The following is a 21,995-nucleotide window of genomic DNA, read 5'->3' on the forward strand; positions in this document are numbered from 1 at the left end:
CCTGCATCGGCAGGCGGACTCTCAACCACTGCGCCACCAGGGAAGCCCGTTCCTTGTTTTTATAGTCTAGTGTCTAGTATAGATGTACTCAACAACTGGGCAATGAACCAGTGAAAAGTCAAAGGAAGGGTTGTTCTTTTGATGAGTTAGGGGACTGTTTTTCTCCAACTTGTAAGATCTTCACCCAATTTCCAAGAAAATATATTGCAGAGAAGATAGGGAGTTTGTTTAAAACGCTTTGTGTAATTGAAAAGATAGAAAAGCTATGTTAAATTTTTAAAATTACCCATAGTTCCATAGTTACCCTAACATAGCTATTTTCATAGTTTACATACTGTTTCTATTTGGGGGCAGAAATATCTTATGTGCTCATAAGATCACAATGGACGATATTTTTATATTTTAAATGCAAAAAACCTCAAACAATATTTATAGTCTTTGTTTTTTGCATTTTACATATTATAAGGACTTTTCCATGTTTGCATATAGTCTTCATAAATATTTTTTGAGTTGTAAGTTCATTTGCTTGATGTACTTCAATGTTATTAGAAGTTTTTCTAATGTTAGCTATTTGGCTGGACAAATTCTTTTTCAAATACTCTGTGAGAAGAAAATGCTTTACAGCCTTGAATGCTTAAAAATCTAACAAGGGGATTCTAGGACTCCTAAAAAAGATCAATTATATTTATAATGTAATACAATAGTATTAATCAAGTGTTGAGTGAGTTTGATGTTTCTCACATTATGGCTTTAATAAACTAGACGGAGATGCTGTTGCTCTCTGGCTTAATTTTATAATCATCTGTTGCTGACATTCTTAACTACACTAGGCTTGAAATACGTGTCCTGTTGTTTTTAAGAGGTTAAGACAAAAGGCCAAAGCAGTAGTAGGGGTAAAACTAGCTCTGGCTTAATTTTCTCTTCATTATTTTGTTGAAATAGGCTTGTAAGACGTGAAAGTATTGAAGGCTTAGCTTATTTTCCACAAAGATATGGGAGGTGAAGGAAAAAGGGTGTGTTTTATCCATTAAACCATTTTGTACTGCAGGTATGTGTAGAGATTCATCTATTAGGATCTTCATAACAGCATTGTCAATAACAGCAAAAAAAAATTCAGAGTAATCTAAAAGTAGAATAGGGGCTGTTTCACTCTGATGATGGACTATTTTACATTTATAAATGAGGATATTATATAATTTTATTTTAAAATCAACTTTATTGAGGTTTAATTTACATACAGTCAAATGCACACATTTTGAGAGTTTTAAATCTGAGAAAAGTATAGATCCATTTAACTACCACCCCAATCAAGATATAGAGCACATATGTTACTTCAGAAAGCTTCCTTGTGTCTGTTGTACCCCCTACCCCCGCCCCCTTCCTGACAGACAACCACTGATCTGATAATTATCACTATAGAATAGTTTTGTCTATTCGGAACTTCAAATAAATGAAATCAAATCAAACAGACTTTTCTGTCTTCTTTGCTCAGTGTATTTTTGAGATTCATCCATATTGTGGGCATCAGTAGTTTGGTCCTTTTTATTGCTGAGTAATACTCTGTGGCATGAATGTGCCACAGTTTATCTGTTTACCTCTTGGTAGACGTTTGGCTGTTTTCAGTTTTGGACTATGATGAATAAAGCTTCAATGAACATTCAACTATAATTGTTTGTATGGACATGTTTTCATTTCTCTTGGGTAGATACGTAGGAGTGGAATTGCTAGGTCATATAGTAAATGTGTTTATGTTTCACATTATAAGAAACTGCCGGATTGTTTTTGCTTTATGCTCCCATCAGCGATGCATGAGAATTCCATCTCTTCCACATCCTTGGCAAAACTTTTTTTATTTTAACCTTTCTGTGAACATGTAGCCGTTGTGTTTTAACCTACAGAATTGAGAAGTGTCTCCTACTGCTTGCAGTTATAGGACTTTATTGTCTGTTTATTACATGCTGCCTCTGGGGGACTTTAATTACTTTCCTGCGTGTCACAGGGGGTCAAAATAATATTCTGCTTACCACATAGAATGGCTCCTTGCTGTGGCACGTATAGTGATTGGCTGTGTCATACTTCCATCCATACCTAGTTTCATTATATACAGGTTCCTTCATAAACAGTATACAAATCCTGACTATTTAGAACTTTTTTTCCCTGCTTTTTTGGGAGTGTTTATATTAGCTTTGCAGTTTCCTTAGCTGGCTAACTTTAGTTGAATAAAAGTCTTACTTAAAGCCACTCCCGTTAGCTAGCTAAAGGCCTCTCCAGTGGGGTCAAATTTTGGTCTTATGTAAAAAATGAGGGGCATTTTATTAAAATTATCAAGTGTATCTTTACAATGCTGAAGACACAAAGTAATTGGGTATCATCTAGATGTGTAAGGAAACTAAATTTTGGTCTTAGTTGTGGATGGTTGGATTTTTTGGTTGCCTTCTTTTTTCCCTCAACATTTAATTTATTTTTTAAATTAATTAATTTTATTTATTTTTGGCCGCGTCGGGTCTTCCTTGCTGCGTGCGTGCTTTCTCTAGGTGTGGCGAGCGCGGGCTACTCTTCGTTGCGGTGCGTGCACTTCTCATTGCGTTGGCTTTTCTTGTTGCGGAGTATGGACTCTAGGCACGCGGGCTTCCGTAGTTGTGGCTTGCGGGCTCTGGAGTGCAGGCTCAGTAGTTGTGGCGCATGGGCTTCGTTGCTCCAGGGCATGTGAGAACTTCCCGGACCAGGGCTTGAACCCTTGTCCCCTGCGTTGGCAGGCGGGTTCTTAACCACTGCGCCACCAGGGAAACCCTCTCCACATTTTATTTTGAAAAATTTCAAACATACAGAAAAGTTGAAGGAATTGCACGAGAATACCCGTTTACCACCTAGATTCTATAATTAACATTTTACTGTATTTGTTTAATCACATATCTGTTGAAAATTTTTGATGGTGTGTTTAAGCCTTTCTTTGTAGAAAAAGCATTGATGGGTAGAACTTACTGGGCAGTAGTTACTTTTGTGTGGTATAGGACTTAGTGGTTCTCTGATGCGGTAGTTCTCTTTTGAAGTTGACTCTCTTGTGTTTCCTATTATCATTGGTTGAGAGCTCAGTCATTTATTTTCAAATGAATTCCATCTAGATTATGTTACAAAGACAAAAGAAAAGCAAGGGAAATTGGTCGTAGAAAGGGTCTGTTTGTATCATCAGGAGGCCAAAATACTGCCAACCTGCTTGCCCAGCTGATAGAAGTGCTGTCACATGAATAACTACCTTTTATTGAGTGAGTACTGTATTCTAGAGCTTTATCTCATTTGGGGTCTTACAACAACTCTGTTATATTATTAGCCCCATTTTATGAGTTAAGAAATTGAGGCTTAATGAGATTGAATCATTTGCCAAATGTCTCATCTCTTAAATGGCACAACTGGTATTCAGACAGAAGTCTCTCTGACTCCAAAACCCATGCTTTGAACCAGAAGTCTTTAGTGCTGAGAGTTCCCTTTCTGCAGAATTTATAGTTTACATTCATTTTTGTCTTCAGAATCGGCCAAATTGGGCCACACCTAATATGAGTCTGGTATAATAGCATTCTTGGAAAAGGGGAAAAGGGGAATATCATATAAACATTTTTATGACTATGAAGGGCTCTTAATTCTTGAGGAGGGAGGGCCCTTTTTGAAATCAGGCATCCTGGGGTTTTTACTGACCTATTTCATTCTCTGAAGAATTAAGGAATTTCCAGCTTGTATTAAATTATGGAATGTATAGAATTCCTTCTATAGTTGAACCAGATAAGTATTAGCAAGTGTGTTTAGAATATGACACTGGTAGTTCTTTCCTGTTTTTTTGTTTTTGTTGTTGTTTTGGGTTTTTTTAAGAGGGTTCTTGGGATGATAGCCAATTTGTAGCTTGGTCTTACTATTAAAGAAATGAAACCTAAGCAAGCTTCCTTGCTCCCTGCCTGCTTTTGGAGTAAGCCTCACTTAAGTTTGCCAATTTTCAGGGCTTATTTCTGTGAGTGACCCAAGGAACAGTGTATTCTAACTTGAAAACTGAATGGGTGGAGGTAATGCATTGAAAACAGTAGTTTTTAACCTTTCTGGAGATTACATACTCCTTTTTTGAAGCTGATGAAAGCTGTGGGCCCTCTTCCCAGAAAACAGTGCATATATGTAGACAAATATAATTTTACATACAAATTCTGTAGGGGTTCACTGACCACCGCCCGCCCCCAAGCCTATCGACAGAGTAGTCCAGATTAAAAATCCTTTAAAATTAGGAAAAATTAGGGAGCTGAAAAATAAGATTTGAGCATCAGTTCTTAAACTTTTTTCACAAATGCTGATCTCATAAAATTGATTATACTAACATAAAAATCATGTTTTAGTATCCAAGATATTTACTTCAGTCTCTACAGTATTAGTTTTCCTCACTTTGTTAAAAAAAAAAAATTAACAAGGATATTCATGAGTTAAGCTAAGATTCCTAGGGATAGGTCAGATTCTCTCTGTTGATTTTTAACTTTTGCCTTTTCCATTTTATTTCTTCTACCATCAAAATATTTTCCCAGAACTAGTAATTAGGTCAAAGATTCAGATGAAATGTTTTACCAATCCCCAACTTTAGGTTTACATTCATTCTTTAACCAAAATCTCTTCATAACCCATAGGTACATAGTACTTCTTTCCTTAATATACTTTCTGATATGAGTGTTCAGGCATTGATCTTGGCAAGTTACATGTTTTATTACATTAATCTTCACAACGACTCTGTTAGGGACTTATTATTGTCTCTCTTTTATAGATGTGGAAAGCAATGCTAAGAAAGGTTAAATGACTTAAGACCAGTTCTGGCAGGGCCAGGATTTGAACCCATGTAGATCTAGCTCCAAAGCCCATTTTCTTCTGTTTTACCATCCTGCTCTATGATCAAAGAACTGACCACTTTTTCTGGCCACTGGTCTGACCTGATCTGAATTTTAAAAGCTCAAATTTCCATCAGTGGAGGGAGCTCTTTATTTTCTTCTATAGCTAGCCAGTTGTAAAATTGCTGTAGTGTGTGTGTGTGTGTGTGTGTATTTAAGTTAGATTTTAGGTTGTGAAATGTCAAGAGCACTGAATTTACTGGCTAGATTGTTAAACCTAGAATAAGGAAGGAGGCTTAGCTGGATGATCTCCTGCCTGTTCTGTTTATATAAATGTATGTTTCAGATACCATACTCTGACAGACAATTCCAGTGATTGAAAAGTTTGTGGAAGGCTTGTTACTAAACCTAGCATCATTTGCAGGAAGGAAAAACCCTAATGGTTTGGAACAAGAGTGAAAAAGAGTTTAAAGGGTAGATAAGCTTTTATGAAATTGACTAAAGGCCAGGTGTGTATTTCCTAACCCTCTTGGGATAGCCATGGGGGGAACCTCCAGGTCAACTAGCTGCCTAGTGGTTTTTGCTGAGATAACGGGCGGGGTCAGCATTCTGGGAAGGTAGTTCAGTTTGCTGAGTGAGTTTTGTGAGACTCAGCATCTTTCTTGACAAAATTATTGTTCTTCCAAACCTTGTACTTTTCCTAGTTTCAGCCTTTTTATACACAGTGGAACAGGAAGGAGAATGCGTAGGTTGATTTACTGTGTAAACTTAGCGGTACATTTTTTAGTTTGAACTGATTACACAGGGCTTTAAGTGAGATAGCACAGAACAGAAAAAAAAGTAGATACTAATTGAAGTGATTGGGAGAACAAAGGAAGTTGGGTCAGATAATAAAATTTTAGAGAGTTTATCTCCTTGCCTTTTTAAAAACTGAGTGATAGAGGAAACTAGTGTGTATGAAGATATATATCATTTAATTCCCAAGGTGATGAAACTTGGTAGAAAGGAAAATTAAGTTGACCGATTTTAAGATATGGGGAGAAATCAGATACAAATGTAAAAGAACTATATTAAGTCATACTTTTTGGGTCTTTACAAATTAAGGGAGCATATTTTGTGAAAAATTTCTTTTGACAGAATTCCGAATTCTAAGAAATTTAAAAAGGACAAAGAACAGTTCAAATGGCAGGATTGTTAAAAGCTACTTTATTGTATTGTATACGTGCTTAGTTAGGATGAGGAAATTGGCTTTAAAAGCTTTGTTCCCTCATCAGCTTCACCCTCCTTCCCTTGTGTTTTCCTGAGGCTGTGTGCGAGGTTTTAGCATAGAGGAAGGGTAGGTCCTTTCACCTGTTGCCATTTTTTCCCCCTGCCATAAGTTCACACACACTTTTTCACATTATGATTTGTAAAAACATAAACAGCTTTTCTGGAACCAAACTGATCTTTTTATTTTGTGGTTCATACTTCATGACACTGGAGTGGGGGCAGGAGGGTGGAGCTATAAGGTGTTTGGACCCTTCTGGTTTATGGGATTGTCTTTTTCCCTTTTTCCCCTTAGGAACGGCGTGAATGTTGAGGGGGCGACACACAAGCAGGTGGTGGACCTGATCCGAGCAGGCGAGAAGGAATTGATCTTGACAGTGTTATCGGTACCTCCTCATGAGGCAGATAACCTAGATCCCAGTGACGACTCGTTGGGACAGTCATTTTATGATTACACAGAAAAGCAAGCAGTGCCCATATCGGTCCCCACATACAAACATGTGGAGCAGAATGGTGAGAAGTTTGTGGTGAGTGTCAGCCCAACTCCATCCTCAAACACCTAGCTTTTGTTTCTCCCAATCTTATCATTTATGATATATATTAGAGCACTAGGATAAATGACTGCCACCTAGGTCAGTTTGCCTACCAGGAATATGGGTTTACACATAAATAAAAGACACTGGCCCTGATGTATTGCAGGGAGTGAACTACAGTAATGGAAGAAGAGGCATATTTCTGCTTAAGTATAACTCCATTTTATTCTAGACAGTTTTAAGTTTGGATTTGGGCCTTTTGCAATCATGTGTGAGTTTATTTTGTTTGTTCTTTTATTGGTTGTCATATCTCTTTGCTAATAGCAGTCTCTCACTGTTGACTCTGTAGAGTTATAGAGCAAGATTAATTTTAAAGTGTGGTGTGTCTTCCAAAACATTTGGGTAGTACAGAGTTTGTCCATGTCAGAACCTACAAGTGCCCTATACCCCACTTCACATCTTGTTCTTTTTCATTTTCTTTGGAGATATCTGTGTGAATGATTAATTCTGGTTTTCTCCAAGGTCCTCATTATATTCTGCATGCAATTCACATGGGCTATTTTATACATTTCCAGTTTCTTGCTGTTGTAGATATGCAGGAAAGCCCATCTTGAATTCTGGATGATGTGTGCCAGCCCCTTTCCCAAATGCCTTTGTTTGTTCTTTAAAACCTAATTACAACTGATAGCCCAATCTGCTTAATTTTTCCCTTGGTTGCAGTATTCTTTATTTGCCTTTGATTATTTTGGGAGTGATGGTATAATGAGAAATTCATTAAGCTTTGTGGAAAATGTAGGTATTGGCAAACAGACTACATGTGTTTAAAGCTGATCTGCTGTTTAATGTTACAGTCTCTGAAACTGAGATTTGTCCCCTGTATAGGAATGAGCTACTAGATATTTATGGTAAATTCTTTTTAATGGGGAGATGAGAAAAGCAAGCAAGGAAGCCTGAAAAGTTCCAGAAGGATCAAATAATGTTTGACTGCATCTGTAATTTAGCTGGAGATGATAGCATGTAGGTTTTATGTCAGTCTGGTCTATGTATTCTCCGAACCATGCACACAAAATTTAGAGTTTTGTGTTTCAGAGGTGCTATACTTTTTTTTAACCATTTTTAAAATTGAAGTATAGTTAATTTACAATGTTGTGTTAGTTTCAGGTGTACAGCAAAGTGATTCAGTTATACATACACATGTATATCTATTCTTTTTCAGATCCTTTTCCATTATAGGTTATTACAGGATAGTTCCCTGTGTTTCCCAAGTAGGTCCTTGTTATTTATCTATTTTATATATAGTAGTGTATATATGTTAATCCCAAACTCCTGATTTATCTCCCCCACCCCAACCTCGTGCCCCACTATCCCCTTTGTTAACCATAAGTTTGTGTTCTGTGTCTGTGAGTCTGTTTCGTAAATTCATTTGTATCATTTTTTTTAGATTCTGCATATAAGTGGTATCATATAATATTTGTCTTTTTCTGTCTGACTTACTTCACTTAGTATGATAATCTATAGGTCCATCCATGTTGCTGCAAATGGCATTATTTCATTCTTTTTTATGGCTGAGTAATATTCCATTCTGTATATGTAGCATGTCTTCTTTATCCATTCATCTGTCATTGGACACTTAGGTTGCTTCCATGTCTTGGCTGTTGTACATAGTGCTTCTATGAACATTGGTGTGCATGTATCCTTTCAAATTAGAGTTTTTCTCCTGATATATGCCCACGAGTGGATTGCTGTGTCATATGATAACTCTATTTTTAATTTTTTAAGGAACCTCCATACTGTTTTTCATAGCGGTGGCACCAGTTTACATTCCCACCAACAGTGTAGGAAGGTTCCTTTTTCTCCACACCCTCTCCAGCGTTTATTATTTGTAGATTTTTTAAAATGGTGGCCATTTTGACTGGTGTGAGGTCATACCTCATTATAGTTTTGATTTGCATTTCTCTCATAATTAGCAATGTTGAGCATCTTTTCATGTGTCTCTATGTCTTCTTTGGAGAAATGTCTATTTAAGTCTTCTGCCCATTTTTTGATTGGGTTGTTTGGGGTTTTTTTGATATTAAGCTGTATGAACTGTTTGTATATTTTGGAAGTTAATCCCTCATCGGTAGCATCATTTGCAAATATTTTCTCCCAGTTCGTAGGTTGTCTTTTCATTTTGTTTATGATTTCCTTTGCTGTGCAAAAGCTTTTAAGTTTAGTTAGGTCCCATTTGTTTATTTTTGTTTTTACTTCCATTACTCTAGAAGATGCATCCAAAAAAATATTGCTATGATTTTGTTTTGTCAAAGAGTGTTCTGCCTATGTTTTCCTCTAGGAGTTTTATAGTATCTGGTCTTACATCTAGGTCTTTAATCCATTTTGAGTTTATTTTTGTATCTGGTGTTAGAGAATGTTCTAATTCATTCTTTTACACGTAGCTGTCCAGTTTCCCCAGCACCACTTATTGAAGAGACTGCCTTTTCTCCATTGTATATTTTTGCCTCATTTGTCATAGATTAATTGATCATAAGTGTGTGGGTTTTTTCCTGTGCTTTCTATCCTGTTCCATTGATCTACATGTCTGTTTTTGTGCCAATACTACACTGTTTTGATTACTGTAGCTTTGTAGTACAGTCTGAAGCCAGGGAGCATGATTCCTCTAGCTCCATTCTTCTTTCTCAAGATTGTTTTGGCTATTTAAAGTGTTTTGTGTTTCCATACAAATAAAAAATTTTTTTGTTCTAGTTTTGTGAAAAATGCCACTGGTAATTTGATAGGGATTGTGTTGAATCTGTATATTGCCTTGGGTAGTCATGGTAATTTTAACAATATTGATTATTTCAATCCAAGAACATGGTATATTTTTCCATCTGTTTGTGTCATCTTCAGTTTCTGTTATCAGTGTCTTATAGTTTTTGTAATACAAATCTTTTGCCTCCTTAGCTAGGTTTATTCCTAAGTATTTTATTCTTTTTGATATGATGGTAAATGGGATTGTTTCCTTAATTTCTCTTTCTGATATTTCATTTTTAGTGTATAGAAATGCAACAGATTTCTGTATATTAATTTTGTATCCAGCAACTTTACTGAATTCATTGATGAGCTCTAGTAGTTTTCTGGTAGCATCTTTAGGATTTTCTATGTGTAGCATCATGTCATTTGCAAACAGTGACAGTTCTGTTTCTTCTTTTCCAATTTGGATTCCTTTTATTTCTTTTTGTCTCTGATTGCTGTGGCTAGGGCTTCCAAAACTGTGTTGAATAAAAGTGGTGAGAGTGGGCATCCTTGTTTTGTTCCTGATCTTAGAGGAAATGCTTTCAGCTTTTCATCATTGAGTATGATGTTAGCTGTGGGTTTGTCATACATGACCTTTATTTATTTTATTTTAAAATTTATTTGTTTTGGGCTACATTGGGGCTTTGTTGCTGCGCACAGGCTTTTCTCTAGTTGCGGTGAGTGGGGGCTACTGTTCATTGCGGTGTGTGCGCTTCTCATCATGGTGGCTTCTCTTCTTTCTTGTTGCCGAGCACGGGACCACGGGCTTCAGTAGTTGTGGCACGTGGGCTCAGTAGTCGTGGCTCGAGGGCTGTAGAGTGCAGGCTCAGTAGTTGTGGTGCATGGGCTTAGTTGCTCCACGGCATGTGGGATCTTCCTGGACCAGGGATAGAACCCGTGTCTTCTGCATTGGCAGGCAGATTCTTAACCACTGCGCCACCAGGGAAGTCCCTATATGGCCTTTATTATGTTGAAGTATGTTTCCTCTGTGTCCACTTTCTGAAGAGATTTTATCATAAATGGATGTTGAATTTTATCAAAAGCTTTTTCTGCATCTATTGAGATGATCATCTGGTTTTATTCTTCAGTTTGTTAGTGTGGTGTATCACATTGATTTGCAGATGTTGAAGAATACTTGCATCCCTGGAATAAATCCCACTTGGTCATGGTGTATGACCCTTTTAATGTATTGTTGGAGTCGGTTTGCTAGTATTTTTTTTAAATTAATTTATTATTTATTTTTGGCTGCATTGGGTCTTTGTTGCTGCGCAAGGGCTTTTCTCTAGTTGTGGCGAGCGGGGGCTACTCTTCATTGCGGTGTGTGGGCTTCTCATTGCAGTGGCTTCTCTTGTTGCGGAGCATGGGCTGTAGGCGTGTGGGCTTCAGTAATTTGGCATGCAGGCTCAGTAGTTGTGGCTCGCAGGCTCTAGAGCACAGGCTCAGTAGGTGTGGTGTACAGGTTTAGTTGCTTTGAGGCATGTGGATCTTCCCGCACCAGGGCTCGAACCCGTGTCCTCTGCGTTGGCAGGCAGTTCCTTAATCACTTTGCCACCAGGAAAGTCCCAGTTTGCTAGTATTTTGTTGAGGATTTTTGTATCTATGTTCATCAGTGATACTGACCTGTAATTTTCCTTTTTTGTGATATCTTTGTTTGGTTTTGGTATCAGGGTGATGGTGGCCTCATAGAATGAGTTAGTAAGTGTTCGTTCCTCTGCAATTTTTTAGAATAGTTTCAGAAGGATAGGTGTTAACTCTTCTCTAGATGTTAGTAGAATTCACCTGTGAAGCCATCTGGTCTTGGGCTTTTGTTTGTTGGGAGTTTTTAAATTACTGATTCAATTTCAGTACTGGTAATTGGTCTCTTTATATTTTCTATTTCTTCCTGCTTCAGTCTTGGGAGATTGTACCATTCTAAGAATATGTCCATTTCTTCTAGGTTGTCCATTTTATGGATGTATAGTTTCTCGTAGTAGTCTCTTATGATCCTTTGTAGAGGTGCTATACTTTTAATCATAAGACAAGTAAGAAGTAGAAATCAAGATTGGGCCCTAAAAATGGAGCAGATTGGATATTGAGACCTTTGGGGAATTACCTAAGACCTCGAGAACCACTGTAGACTTAGAAAAGGAATGAAACTACTAATTGTCCTTTTTTACAAAATCAACTTTATTGAGCATAATTTACTAACATTAACATTCACCCATGTTGAATGTCTAGTTTCATGAGTTTTAATTAAAGCACATAGTTTTATAATCACCACAATCAAGATATAGAACATTTTCATTGTCCCAGGAAGTTCCCTCATGCCCCTTTGTAATCAGTCCTCTTTCCCTTCCACTGCCTCTGTCAACCACTGATCACCTTTCTGTTACTGTATTTTGCCTTTTTTAGAATGTCAAATAAATGGAAGCATACAATATATAGTCTTTCATGTCTAGCTTTGTTCACTTAGTGTAGTCCTTTAAGATTGATACATGAGGGCTTCCCTGGTGGCGCAGTGGTTGAGAGTCCGCCTGCCGATGCAGGGGACACGGGTTCGTGCCCCGGTCCGGGAAGATCCCACATGCCGCAGAGTGGCTGGGCCCGTGCGCCATGGCTGCTGAGCCTGCATGTCCGGAGCCTGTGCTCCGCAATGGGAGAGGCCACAACAGTGAGAGGCCCGCGTACCGAAAAGAGAAAAAAAAAAAAAAAAAAAGATTGATACATGTTGTTGCATATATCAATAGTTTATTCCTTTTTAATTACTGATAGTATTCCATTGGATGATTTACTACAGTTTATTTATCTGTTCGCTTGTTGTTGCCCATTTGTGTTGTTTCCAGTTTGGGGCTATTATTACTGAAGCTACCATGAAATAACATTAATGTACAGGTCTTTATGTAGATTTATGTTTTCATTTCTCTTGAGTACATACACAGCTAGAAGTGGAATTGCAGGGTCAAATGAGGAATTGTCAAACTGTTTTCCAAAGAGGCTGTACTTTTTTTGTATTCTCATCTGTAGTGGAGAGTTCCAGTTGCTCCATAACCTCTTGAACACTTGGTATTTTCAGTTTTTTAAATTCTAGCCATTCTAGTGAGTATAGTGGTATTTCATTCTGATTTTAATTTTGCATTTGCCTAATGACTCATGATGAGTGTATTTTCATGTGCTTAATGGCTTTTCTTATATCTTCATTGTTAAAGTATCTGTTCTGCTCTTGCCCATTTAAAAAATTGGGCTGGGGCTTCCCTGGTGGTGCAGTGGTTGAGAGTCCGCCTGCCGATGCAGGGGACACGGGTTCGTGCCCCGGTCCGGGAAGATCCCACATGCCGCGGAGCGGCTGGGCCTGTGAGCCATGGCCGCTGAGCCTGCGTGTCTGGATCCTGTGCTCCGCCACGGGAGAGGCCACAACAGTGAGAGGCCCACGTACCGAAAAAAAAAAAGGGCTGTTTGTCTTATTTTGTTTTAAGTGTTATTTATGTATACTGTATATAAGTCTTTTATCAGATAAATGCTTTGTAAAATATTTCTCCCAGTCTGAGGCTTGCCTTTTTATTTTATTTTTAACAGTGTCTTTCAAAAAAACAAGTTTTAAACTCTGATGAAGTGTAGTTTGTCAATTTCTTTCTTTTATGAATAATACGTTTTGTGTTCTAAGAAATCTGCCTACCTCAAGAACACAAATTTTTATGTTTTCTTCTAAAAGTTTTATAGTTTTAGCTTTCTGATTTTGTAATAACTTTATTTCGAGGTATGATTCACATACCATAAATTCACCCATTTAAAGTGTACAATTCAGTGGTTCTTAATATGCTCACAGAATTGTGCAACTATCATCACAATTTTAGAACATTTTCATCATCTCAGAAAGAAACTAGGTGCTTCCCTGGTGGCATAGTGATTGAGAATCTGCCTGCCAATGCAGGGGACACAGGTTTGAGCCCTAGTTTTGGAGAATCCCACATGCCGTGGAGCAGCTAGGTCCATGAGCCACAGCTCCTGAGCCTGTGCGTCTGGAGCCTGTGCTCTGCAACGAGAGGCCGCGACAGTGAGAGTCCCGCGCACCGCCATGAAGAGTGGCCCCCGCTCACCGCAACTGGAGAAAGCCCTCTCACAGAAACGAAGACCCAACATAGCCATAAATAAATAAATAAATTTATTTAAAAAAAAAATAAGAGGGCTTCCCTGGTGGCACAGTGGTTGAGAGTCCGCCTGCCGATGCAGGGGACACGGGTTCGTGCCCCGGTCCGGGAAGATCCCACGTGCCGCGGAGCGGCTGGGCCCGTGAGCCGTGGCCACTGAGCCTGCGCGTCCGGAGCCTATGCTCTGCAACGGGAGAGGCCACAACAGTGAGAGGCCTGCGTACCGCAAAAAAAAAAAAAAGAAACTCTATACCCTTTAGCCATCATTCTCCAAACCTCCTATCCCCTCTAGTCCTAGGCAACCAATAATCTACTTTCCATCTCTATAGATTTGCCTATTCTGGATGTTTCATATAAGTGAAGCCATATGTATTTTCAAGGTTTATCCATGTTGTAGCATGTATCAGCCAAATGACACTCCATTGTATGAATATAGCACATTTAATTTATCTGTTCTTCAATTGATGGACATTTGGGGTTCTTTATATTTTTTGCCTCTTGTGTATATTGCTGGTATGAGCATGTGTGTACGAGTTTTTGTGTGGATACCTGTTTTCATTTCTCTTGGAAAGAAATACTTAGGAGTAGAATTGCTGGGTCATATGGTAACTCTTACGTTTAAACTTTTGAGGAAATGCCAAACTGTTTTCCAAAGTGGCCGCATCATAGTTTTATTCTTATGTTTAGGTCTGTGATCCATTTTGAGTTGATTGTTGTATATTGTATGATATAAGGGTCAAGGTTATTTTTTTCCCCCACATGGGTATCCAGTTTTAGCAACTTGTGTTGAAAAGAATATTCTTTCCACACTGAAGTACCTTGACATTATTGTTGAAGATCAGTTGAACATATATGTGTGGTTTTATTTCTGTATACTGTTCTGTTCCATTGAGTGTATGTCTGAACATTTTAATATTTATGTCATTTTGATGTTGTTCTCTTTTTAGTGTCTTTTTCATTGGGAATGGGTCATATCTTCTTGGTTCTTTGTACAGTGAGTAATTTTAGATTGTATCCTGGGTATCGTGAATGTTACATTGTGTAGACTCTGGATTCTGTGATATTCCTCCGAGGAATATTGATGTATTTGTTTTACTTGGCAGTTAACTGTAAGCTGTGTCAGCTTCTGTGAGTTGCACTTCAAGTCTCATTTCAATTCTTTCAGCTTTTGCTGTGCTACTTTTGAGTCTGTCTTGTGTATATATCATTTAGGGAGGGATCAGCCTGAGATGTATGTGATGTTCGTTCACGGAATTAAGGCATCCCCTTTTCTGGTTCTGTCTCTTTTGGGATTCTCTACTCATTTTGGTGGCATCCATGATTGCCCAGAACCTTTCTCTCTTTCCTCTGGCCAGAAAGATGTCACAGTTTTTCTTGGAGTTTTAGTTACTTAAGTTATGCTAATTTGTGACTGATGCCCACTATCAGGGCAAAATCCCCTAAAAGCAGGAAACTCCCCAACTCTGTCAATTGCTTCATGTTTTGACTCCCCTTTACAATTTTAGTGTACCATTCAGAATCCTCAGGTTATTGGTTTTTGTATTTTTCCAGAGCTTGTAGTTGTTAACTGGGAGGGTTGGTCTATAGAGAGTTTACCTGAAGCAGAATCTTCAGTTCTATCCATTTTTTCTTTATGTATAATGAAGTCATTATGTCTTCTTGATGAATTGACACCTTAAATATCTCTTGCATTGTTCTTTGTTCTGAAGTCTCTCTCTAATATTAACATATAGCCACTAATAGCCGCTTCAGCTTTCTTTTGGTTAATGTTTTCATTGGATATCTTTTCCATTCTTTTACTTTTAACCTATCTGTATAATTATACTTAAAATGGGTTTCTTGTAGACACCATATAGTTGTGTCTTGCTTTTTTTGTGCAATCTGGCAATCTTGGTCTTTTACTTGGAGTGTATAGTCTGCATACTTAGTATAATTATTTATTTATTTTTAAATTAATTAATTTATTTTTGGCTGCATGGGGTCTTCTTTGCTGTGCGCGGGCTTTCTCTAGTTGTGGTGAGCAGGGGCTACTCTTCGTTGTGGTGTGCGGGCTTCTCATTGTGGTGGCTTCTCTTGTTGCGGAGCACAGGCTCTAGGTGCGTGGGCTTCAGTAGTTGTGGCTCGCAGACTCTAGAGTGCAGGCTCAGTAGTTGTGGCACATGGGTTCAGTAGCTGTGGCTCGCGGGCTCTAGAGCGCAGGCTCAGTAGTTGTGGTGCACGGGCTTAGTTGCTCCGTGGCATGTGGGATCTTCCCGGACCAGGGCTCGAACCCGTGTCCCCTGCGTTGGTAGGCGGATTCTTAACCACTGTGCCACCAGGGAAGTCCCAGTATAATTATTGATGTAGTTATGTTTAAATCTACCATATTCTTTATTATCTATATCTCATGTGTTCTTTATTCCTTTTTTCCTCCTTTCTTGCCTTCATTTCGATTAATAGAGTATTTTTAATGATCCCATATTATCTCCATATAATTGTTGTTTTATTTTGTTAGTGGTTGTTCTACATTTACAGGATACATCTTTTTAAGTATTATCTTCAAATAATACAATATTACTTCTCATTTAGTATAAGAATTTTATAGCAATACATTTCATTTCCACCTTCTATCCTTTGTGCTGTTGTTATACATTTTACTTCTATATGTACTATAAAGTCCATGATATTTTGTTGTTGTCTTTGCTTTAAATAATTAAAGAGGGGACTTCCCTGGTGGTCCACTGGGTAAGAATCTGCACTCCCAGTGCAGGGAGACTCCCTGGTCTGGGAACTAGATCCCACATGCATGCCACAACAAGGAGTCTGCATGCCGCAACTAAGAGTCCGCACGCTGCAACTAAGAGTCCACGTGCTGCAACTAAGAGTCCACATGCGGCAACTAAGAGTCTGCATGCTGTAACTAAGAAGCCCGCATACTGCAGCTAAAGATCCCGCATGTGGCAACTAAACACGCCACAACGAAGATCCCGTGTGCCACAGCTAAGACCTGGCACAGCCTAAGTAAATAAATATTAAAAAAAAAATTAAAGCGATTGAAAATGAGAAGAGTTTCTTTATATTCAAGCACATATTTACCATTCCTGGTGTCCTTCATTCCTTTGTGTAACTGCAGTTTCCATCTGGTATCATATTGATTCTGCCTGAAGAGTTTCCATTAATATTCTTGTAGTGTAGATCTGCTGGCAGTGAATTCTCTCAGCTTTTTTGTTGATCTGAAAAAGTCTTTATTTCACCCTTATTTTATTTTATTCTTTTTCGGAGTTTGTAAGTTGTGTTCTGACACCTTTTTAAAATGTGCAGTTATGTCAGGGACACAACTTGACCCAAACTAAACCTGTGGTAAGAGCTGGGTTTAAAAGGGTCTAGTTTCATTTTCCCTTAGGAGGTTTTTATTTATTTATTTTAAAAATTTTATTGGGGCTTCCCTGGTGGCACAGTGGTTGAGAGTCCGCCTGCTGATGCAGGGGACACGGGTTCGTGCCCCGGTCTGGGAAGATCCCACATGCCGCAGAGCGGCTGGGCCCGTGAGCCATGACAGCTGAGCCTGCGTGTCCAGAGCCTGTGCTCCGCAACAGGAGAGGCCACAACAGTGAGAGGCCCGCGTACCGCAAAAAAAAAAAAAAAAAAAATTTATTGAAGTGTAGTTGATTTACAATGATGTGCCAGTTTCTGCTGTACAGCAAAGTGACTCAGTTATACATACATATATCTATATATATATCTATATATACTCTTTCATATTCCTTTTTTCTTTTTAAATTTTTGAATTTTTATTTTTTTATACAGCAGATTTTTATTAGTCGTCAATTTTATACACATCATTGTATACATGTGAATCCCAATCGCCCAATTCATCACACCACCATCCCCACCCCCCACCCCCCGCTGCTTTCCCCCCTTGGTGTCCATATGTTTGTTCTCTACATCTGTGTCTCAATTTCTGCCCTGCAGACTGGTTCATCTGTACCATTTTTCTAGGTTCCACATATATGCGCTAATATTTGATATTTGTTTTTTTCTTTCTGACTTACTTCACTCTGTATGACAGTCTCTAGATCCATCCACGTCTCAACAAATGACCCAATATCGTTCCTTTTTAGAGCTGAGTAATATTCCATTGTATATATGTACCACATCTTCTTTATCCATTCGTCTGTCAATGGGCATTTAGGTTGCTTCCATGACCTAGCTATTTTAAACAGTGCTGCAATGAACATTGGAGTGCATGTGTCTTTTTGAATTATGGTTTTCTTTGGGTATATGCCCAGTAGTGGGATTGCTGGGTCATATGGTAATTCTATTTTTAGTTTTTTAAGGAACCTCCATACTGTTCTCCATAGTGGGTGTATCAATTTACATTCCCACCAACAGTGTAAGAGGGTTCCCTTTTCTCCACACCCTTTCCAGCATTTATTGTTTGTATATTTTCTGATGATGCCCATTCTAACTGGTGTGAGGTGATACCTCATTGTAGTTTGGATTTGCATTTCTCTAATAATTAGTGATGTTGAGGAGCTTTTCATGTGCTTCTTGGCCATCTGTATGTCTTCTCTGGAGAAATGTCTATTTAGGTCTTCTGCCCGTTTTTGGATTGGGTTGTTTGTTTTTTTAATATTGAGCTGCATGAGCTGTTTATATATTTTGGAGATTAATCCTTTGTCTGTTGATTCATTTGCAAATATTTTCTCCCATTCTGAGGGTTGTCTTTTCGTCTTGTTAATGGTTTCCTTTTTTTTTTTTAATTTAATTTATTTATTTATGGCTGTGTTGGGTCTTCGTTTCTGTGCGAGGGCTTTCTCTAGTTGCAGCAAGTGGGGGCCACTCTTCATGGCAGTGCACAGGCCTCTCACTGTCGAGGCCTCTCTTGTCGTGGAGCACAGGCTCCAGATGCGCAGGCTCAGTAACTGTGGCTCACGGGCCTAGTTGCTCCGTGGCATGTGGGATCTTCCCAGACCAGGGCTGGAACCCATGTCCCCTGCATTGGCAGGCAGATTCTCAACCACTGTGCCACCTGGGAAGCCCTGTGGTTTCCTTTGCTGTGCAAAAGCTTTGAAGTTTCATTAGGTCCCATTTGTTTATTTTTGTTTTTATTTCCATTACTCTAGGAGGTGGATCAAAAAAGATCTTGCTGTGAGTTATGTCAAAGAGTGTTCTTCCTATGTTTTCCTCAAAGAGTTTTATAGTGTCTGGTCTTATGTTTAGGTCTCTAATACAGTTTGAGTTTATTTTCGTGTATGGTGTTAGGGAGTGTTCTAATTTCATTCTTTTACATGTACCTGTCCAGTTTTCCCAGCACCACTTATTGAAGAGACTGTCTTTTCTCCATTGTATATCCTTGCCTCCTTTGTCATAGATTAGTTGACCATAGGTGCATGGGTTTATCTCTGGGCTTTCTATCTTGTTCCATTGATCTGTGTTTCTCTTTTTTGTGCCAGTACCATATTGTCTTGATTACTGTAGCTTTGTAGTATAGTCTGAAGTCAGGGAGTTGAATTCCTCCAGCTCCGTTTTTTTCCCTCAAGACTGCTTTGGCTGTTCGGGGTCTTTTGTGTCTCCATACAAATTTTAAGATTTTTTGTTCTAGTTCCGTAAAGAATGCCATTGGTAATTTGATAGGGATTGCATTGAATCTGTAGATTGCTTTGGGTAGTATAGTCATTTTCTCAGTATTGATTCTTCCAGTCCAAGAACATGGTATATCTCTTCATCTGTTGGTATCATCTTTAATTTCTTTCATCACTGTCTTATAGTTCTCTGCATACAGGTCTTTTGTCTCCCTTGGTAGGTTTATTCCTAGGTATTTTATTCTTTTTGTTGCAATGGTAAATGGGAGTGTTTCCTAAATTTCTCTTTTGGATTTTTCATCATTAGTGTATAGGAATGCAACACATTTCTGTGCATTAATTTTGTATCCTGCAACTTTACCAAATTAATTGATTAGCTCTAGTAGTTTTCTGGTGGTATCTTTAGGATTCTCTATGTACAGTATCATGTTATTTGCAAACAGTGACAGTTTTACTTCTTCTTTTCCAATTTGTATTCCTTTTATTTCTTTTTCTTCTCTGACTGCTGTGGCTAGGACTTCCAAAACTATATTGAATAATAGTGGTGAGAGTGGACATCCTTGTCTTTTTCCCGATCTTAGAGGAAATGCTTTCAGTTTTTCACCATTGACAATGATGTTTGCTGTGGTTTGTCATATATGGCCTTTATTATGTTGAGGTAGGTTCTCTCTATGCCCACTTTCTGGAGAGTATTTATCATAAACGGGTGTTGAATTTTGTCAAAAGCTTTTTCTGCATCTATTGAGATGATCATATGGTTTTTACTTTTCACTTTGTTAATATGCTGTATCACATTGATCGATTTGCGTATATTGAAGAATCCTTGCCTCCCTGGGATAAATCCCACTTGATCATGGTGTATGATCCTTTTAATGTGTTATTGGATTCTCTTTGCTAGTATTTTGTTGAGGATTTTTGCATCTATATTCATCAGTGATAATTGGTCTGTAATTTTCTTTTTTTGTAGTATCTTTGTCTGGTTTTGGTATCAGGGTGATGGTGGTCTCATAGAATGAGTTTGGGAGTGTTCCTTCCTCTGCAATTTTTTGGAAGAGTTTGAGAAGGATGGGTATTAGCTTTTCTCTAACTGTTTAATAGAATTCACCTGGAAAGCTGTCTGGTCCTGGACTGTTGTTTGTTGGAAGATTTTTAATCACAGTTTCAATTTCATTACTTGTGATTGATCTGTTCATATTTTCTATTTCTTCCTGGTTTAGTCTTGGAAGCTTATACCTTTCTAAGAATTTGTCCATTTCTTCCAGGTTGTCTGTTTTATTGGCATAGAGTTGCTTGTAGTAGTCTCTTAGGATGTTCTGGATTTCTGTGGTGTCTGTTGTAACTTCTCCTTTTTCATTTCTAATTTTATTGATTTGAGTCCTCTCCCTCTTTTTCTCGATGAGTCTGGCTAATGGTTTATCAATTTTGTTTATCTTCTTGAAGAATCAGCTTTTAGTTTTATTGATCTTTGTTATTGTTTTATTTGTTTCTATTTCATTTATTTTTGCTCTGCTCTTTATGATTTCTTTCCTTCTGCTAACTTTGGGTTTTGTTTTTTCTTCTTTCTCTAGTTCCTTTAGGTGTAAGGTTAGATTGTTTATTTGAGATTTTTCCTGTTTCTTGATGTAGGCTTGTATAGCTATAAACTTCCCTCTTAGAACTGCTTTTGCTGTATCCCATAGGTTTTGGATCATTGTGTTTTAATTGTCATTTGTCTCTAGGTATTTTTTGATTTTCTCTTTGATTTCTTCAGTGATCTCTTGGTTATTTAGTAACGTATTGTTTAGCCTTCATGTGTTTGTGTTTTTTACTTTTTTTCGCTGTAATTCATTTCTAATCTCACAGCATTGTGGTCGAAAAGATGCTTGATATGATTTTAGTTTTCTTAAACTTACTGAGGCTTGATTTGTGACCCAAGATGTGATCTCTCCTGGAGAATGTTCCATGCACACTTGAGAAGAAAGTATAATCTGCTGTTTTTGGATGGAATGTCCTAAAAATATCAATTAAATCTATCTGGTCTATTGTGTCATTTAAAGCTTCTGTTTCCTTATTTATTTTCATTTTGGATGATCTGTCCATTGGTGTAAATGAGGTATTAAAGTCCCCCACTATAATTGTGTTACTGTCGATTTCCTCTTTTAGAGCTGTTAGCAGTTGCCTTATGTATTGAGGTGCTCCTGTGTTGGGTGCATATATATTTATAATTGTTATATCTTCTTCTTGGATTGATCCCTTGATCATTATGTAGCGTCCTTCCTTGTCTCTTGAAACAGTCTTTATTTTAAAGTGTATTTTATCTGATATGAATATTGTTACTCCAGCTTTCTTTTGATTTCCATTTGCATGGAATATCTTTTTCCATCCTGTCACTTTCAGTCTGTATGTGTCCCTACGTCTGAAGTGGGTCTCTTGTAGACAGCATATATATGGGTCTTGTTTTTGTATCCATTCAGCAAGCCTGTGTCTTTTGGTTGGAGCATTTAATCCATTCACGTTTAAGGTAATTATCGATATGTATATTCCTGTGACCATTGTCTTAATTGTTTTGGGTTTGTTTTTGTAAGTCCTTTTCTTCTCTTATGTTTCCCACTTAGAGAAGTTCCTTTAGCATTTGTTGTAGAGCTGGTTTGGTGGTGCTGAATTCTCTTAGCTCTCGCTTCTCTGTAAAGCTTTTGATTTCCCCAGCGAATCTGAATGAGATCCTTGCCGGGTAGAGTAATCTTGGTTGTAGGTTCTTCCTTTTCATCACTTTAAGTATATCATGCCACTCCCTTCTGGCTTGTAGAGTTTCTGCTGAGAAATCAGCTGTTAACCTTATGGGAGTTCCCTTGTATGTTATTTGTCATTTTTCCCTTGCTGCTTTCAATAATTTTTCTTTGTCTTTAATTTTTG

General features: G+C 38.0%; 1 protein-coding gene across 1 annotated transcript in view; it reads left to right on the top strand.

Annotated features, from left to right (window-relative positions):
* SNX27 (sorting nexin 27) overlaps positions 1-21,995 on the top strand; it is an 82,897-nt gene that overhangs the window by 17,463 nt on the left and 43,439 nt on the right. Inside the window, exon 2 of the mRNA XM_065877603.1 lies at positions 6,409-6,640. Coding sequence (XP_065733675.1) covers positions 6,409-6,640 — 232 coding nt within the window. The remainder of the gene's footprint in view (positions 1-6,408; positions 6,641-21,995) is intronic.

This window comes from Phocoena phocoena, chromosome 1 (genome assembly GCF_963924675.1).
Source record: "Phocoena phocoena chromosome 1, mPhoPho1.1, whole genome shotgun sequence".
Taxonomy (NCBI): Eukaryota; Metazoa; Chordata; class Mammalia; order Artiodactyla; family Phocoenidae; genus Phocoena; species Phocoena phocoena.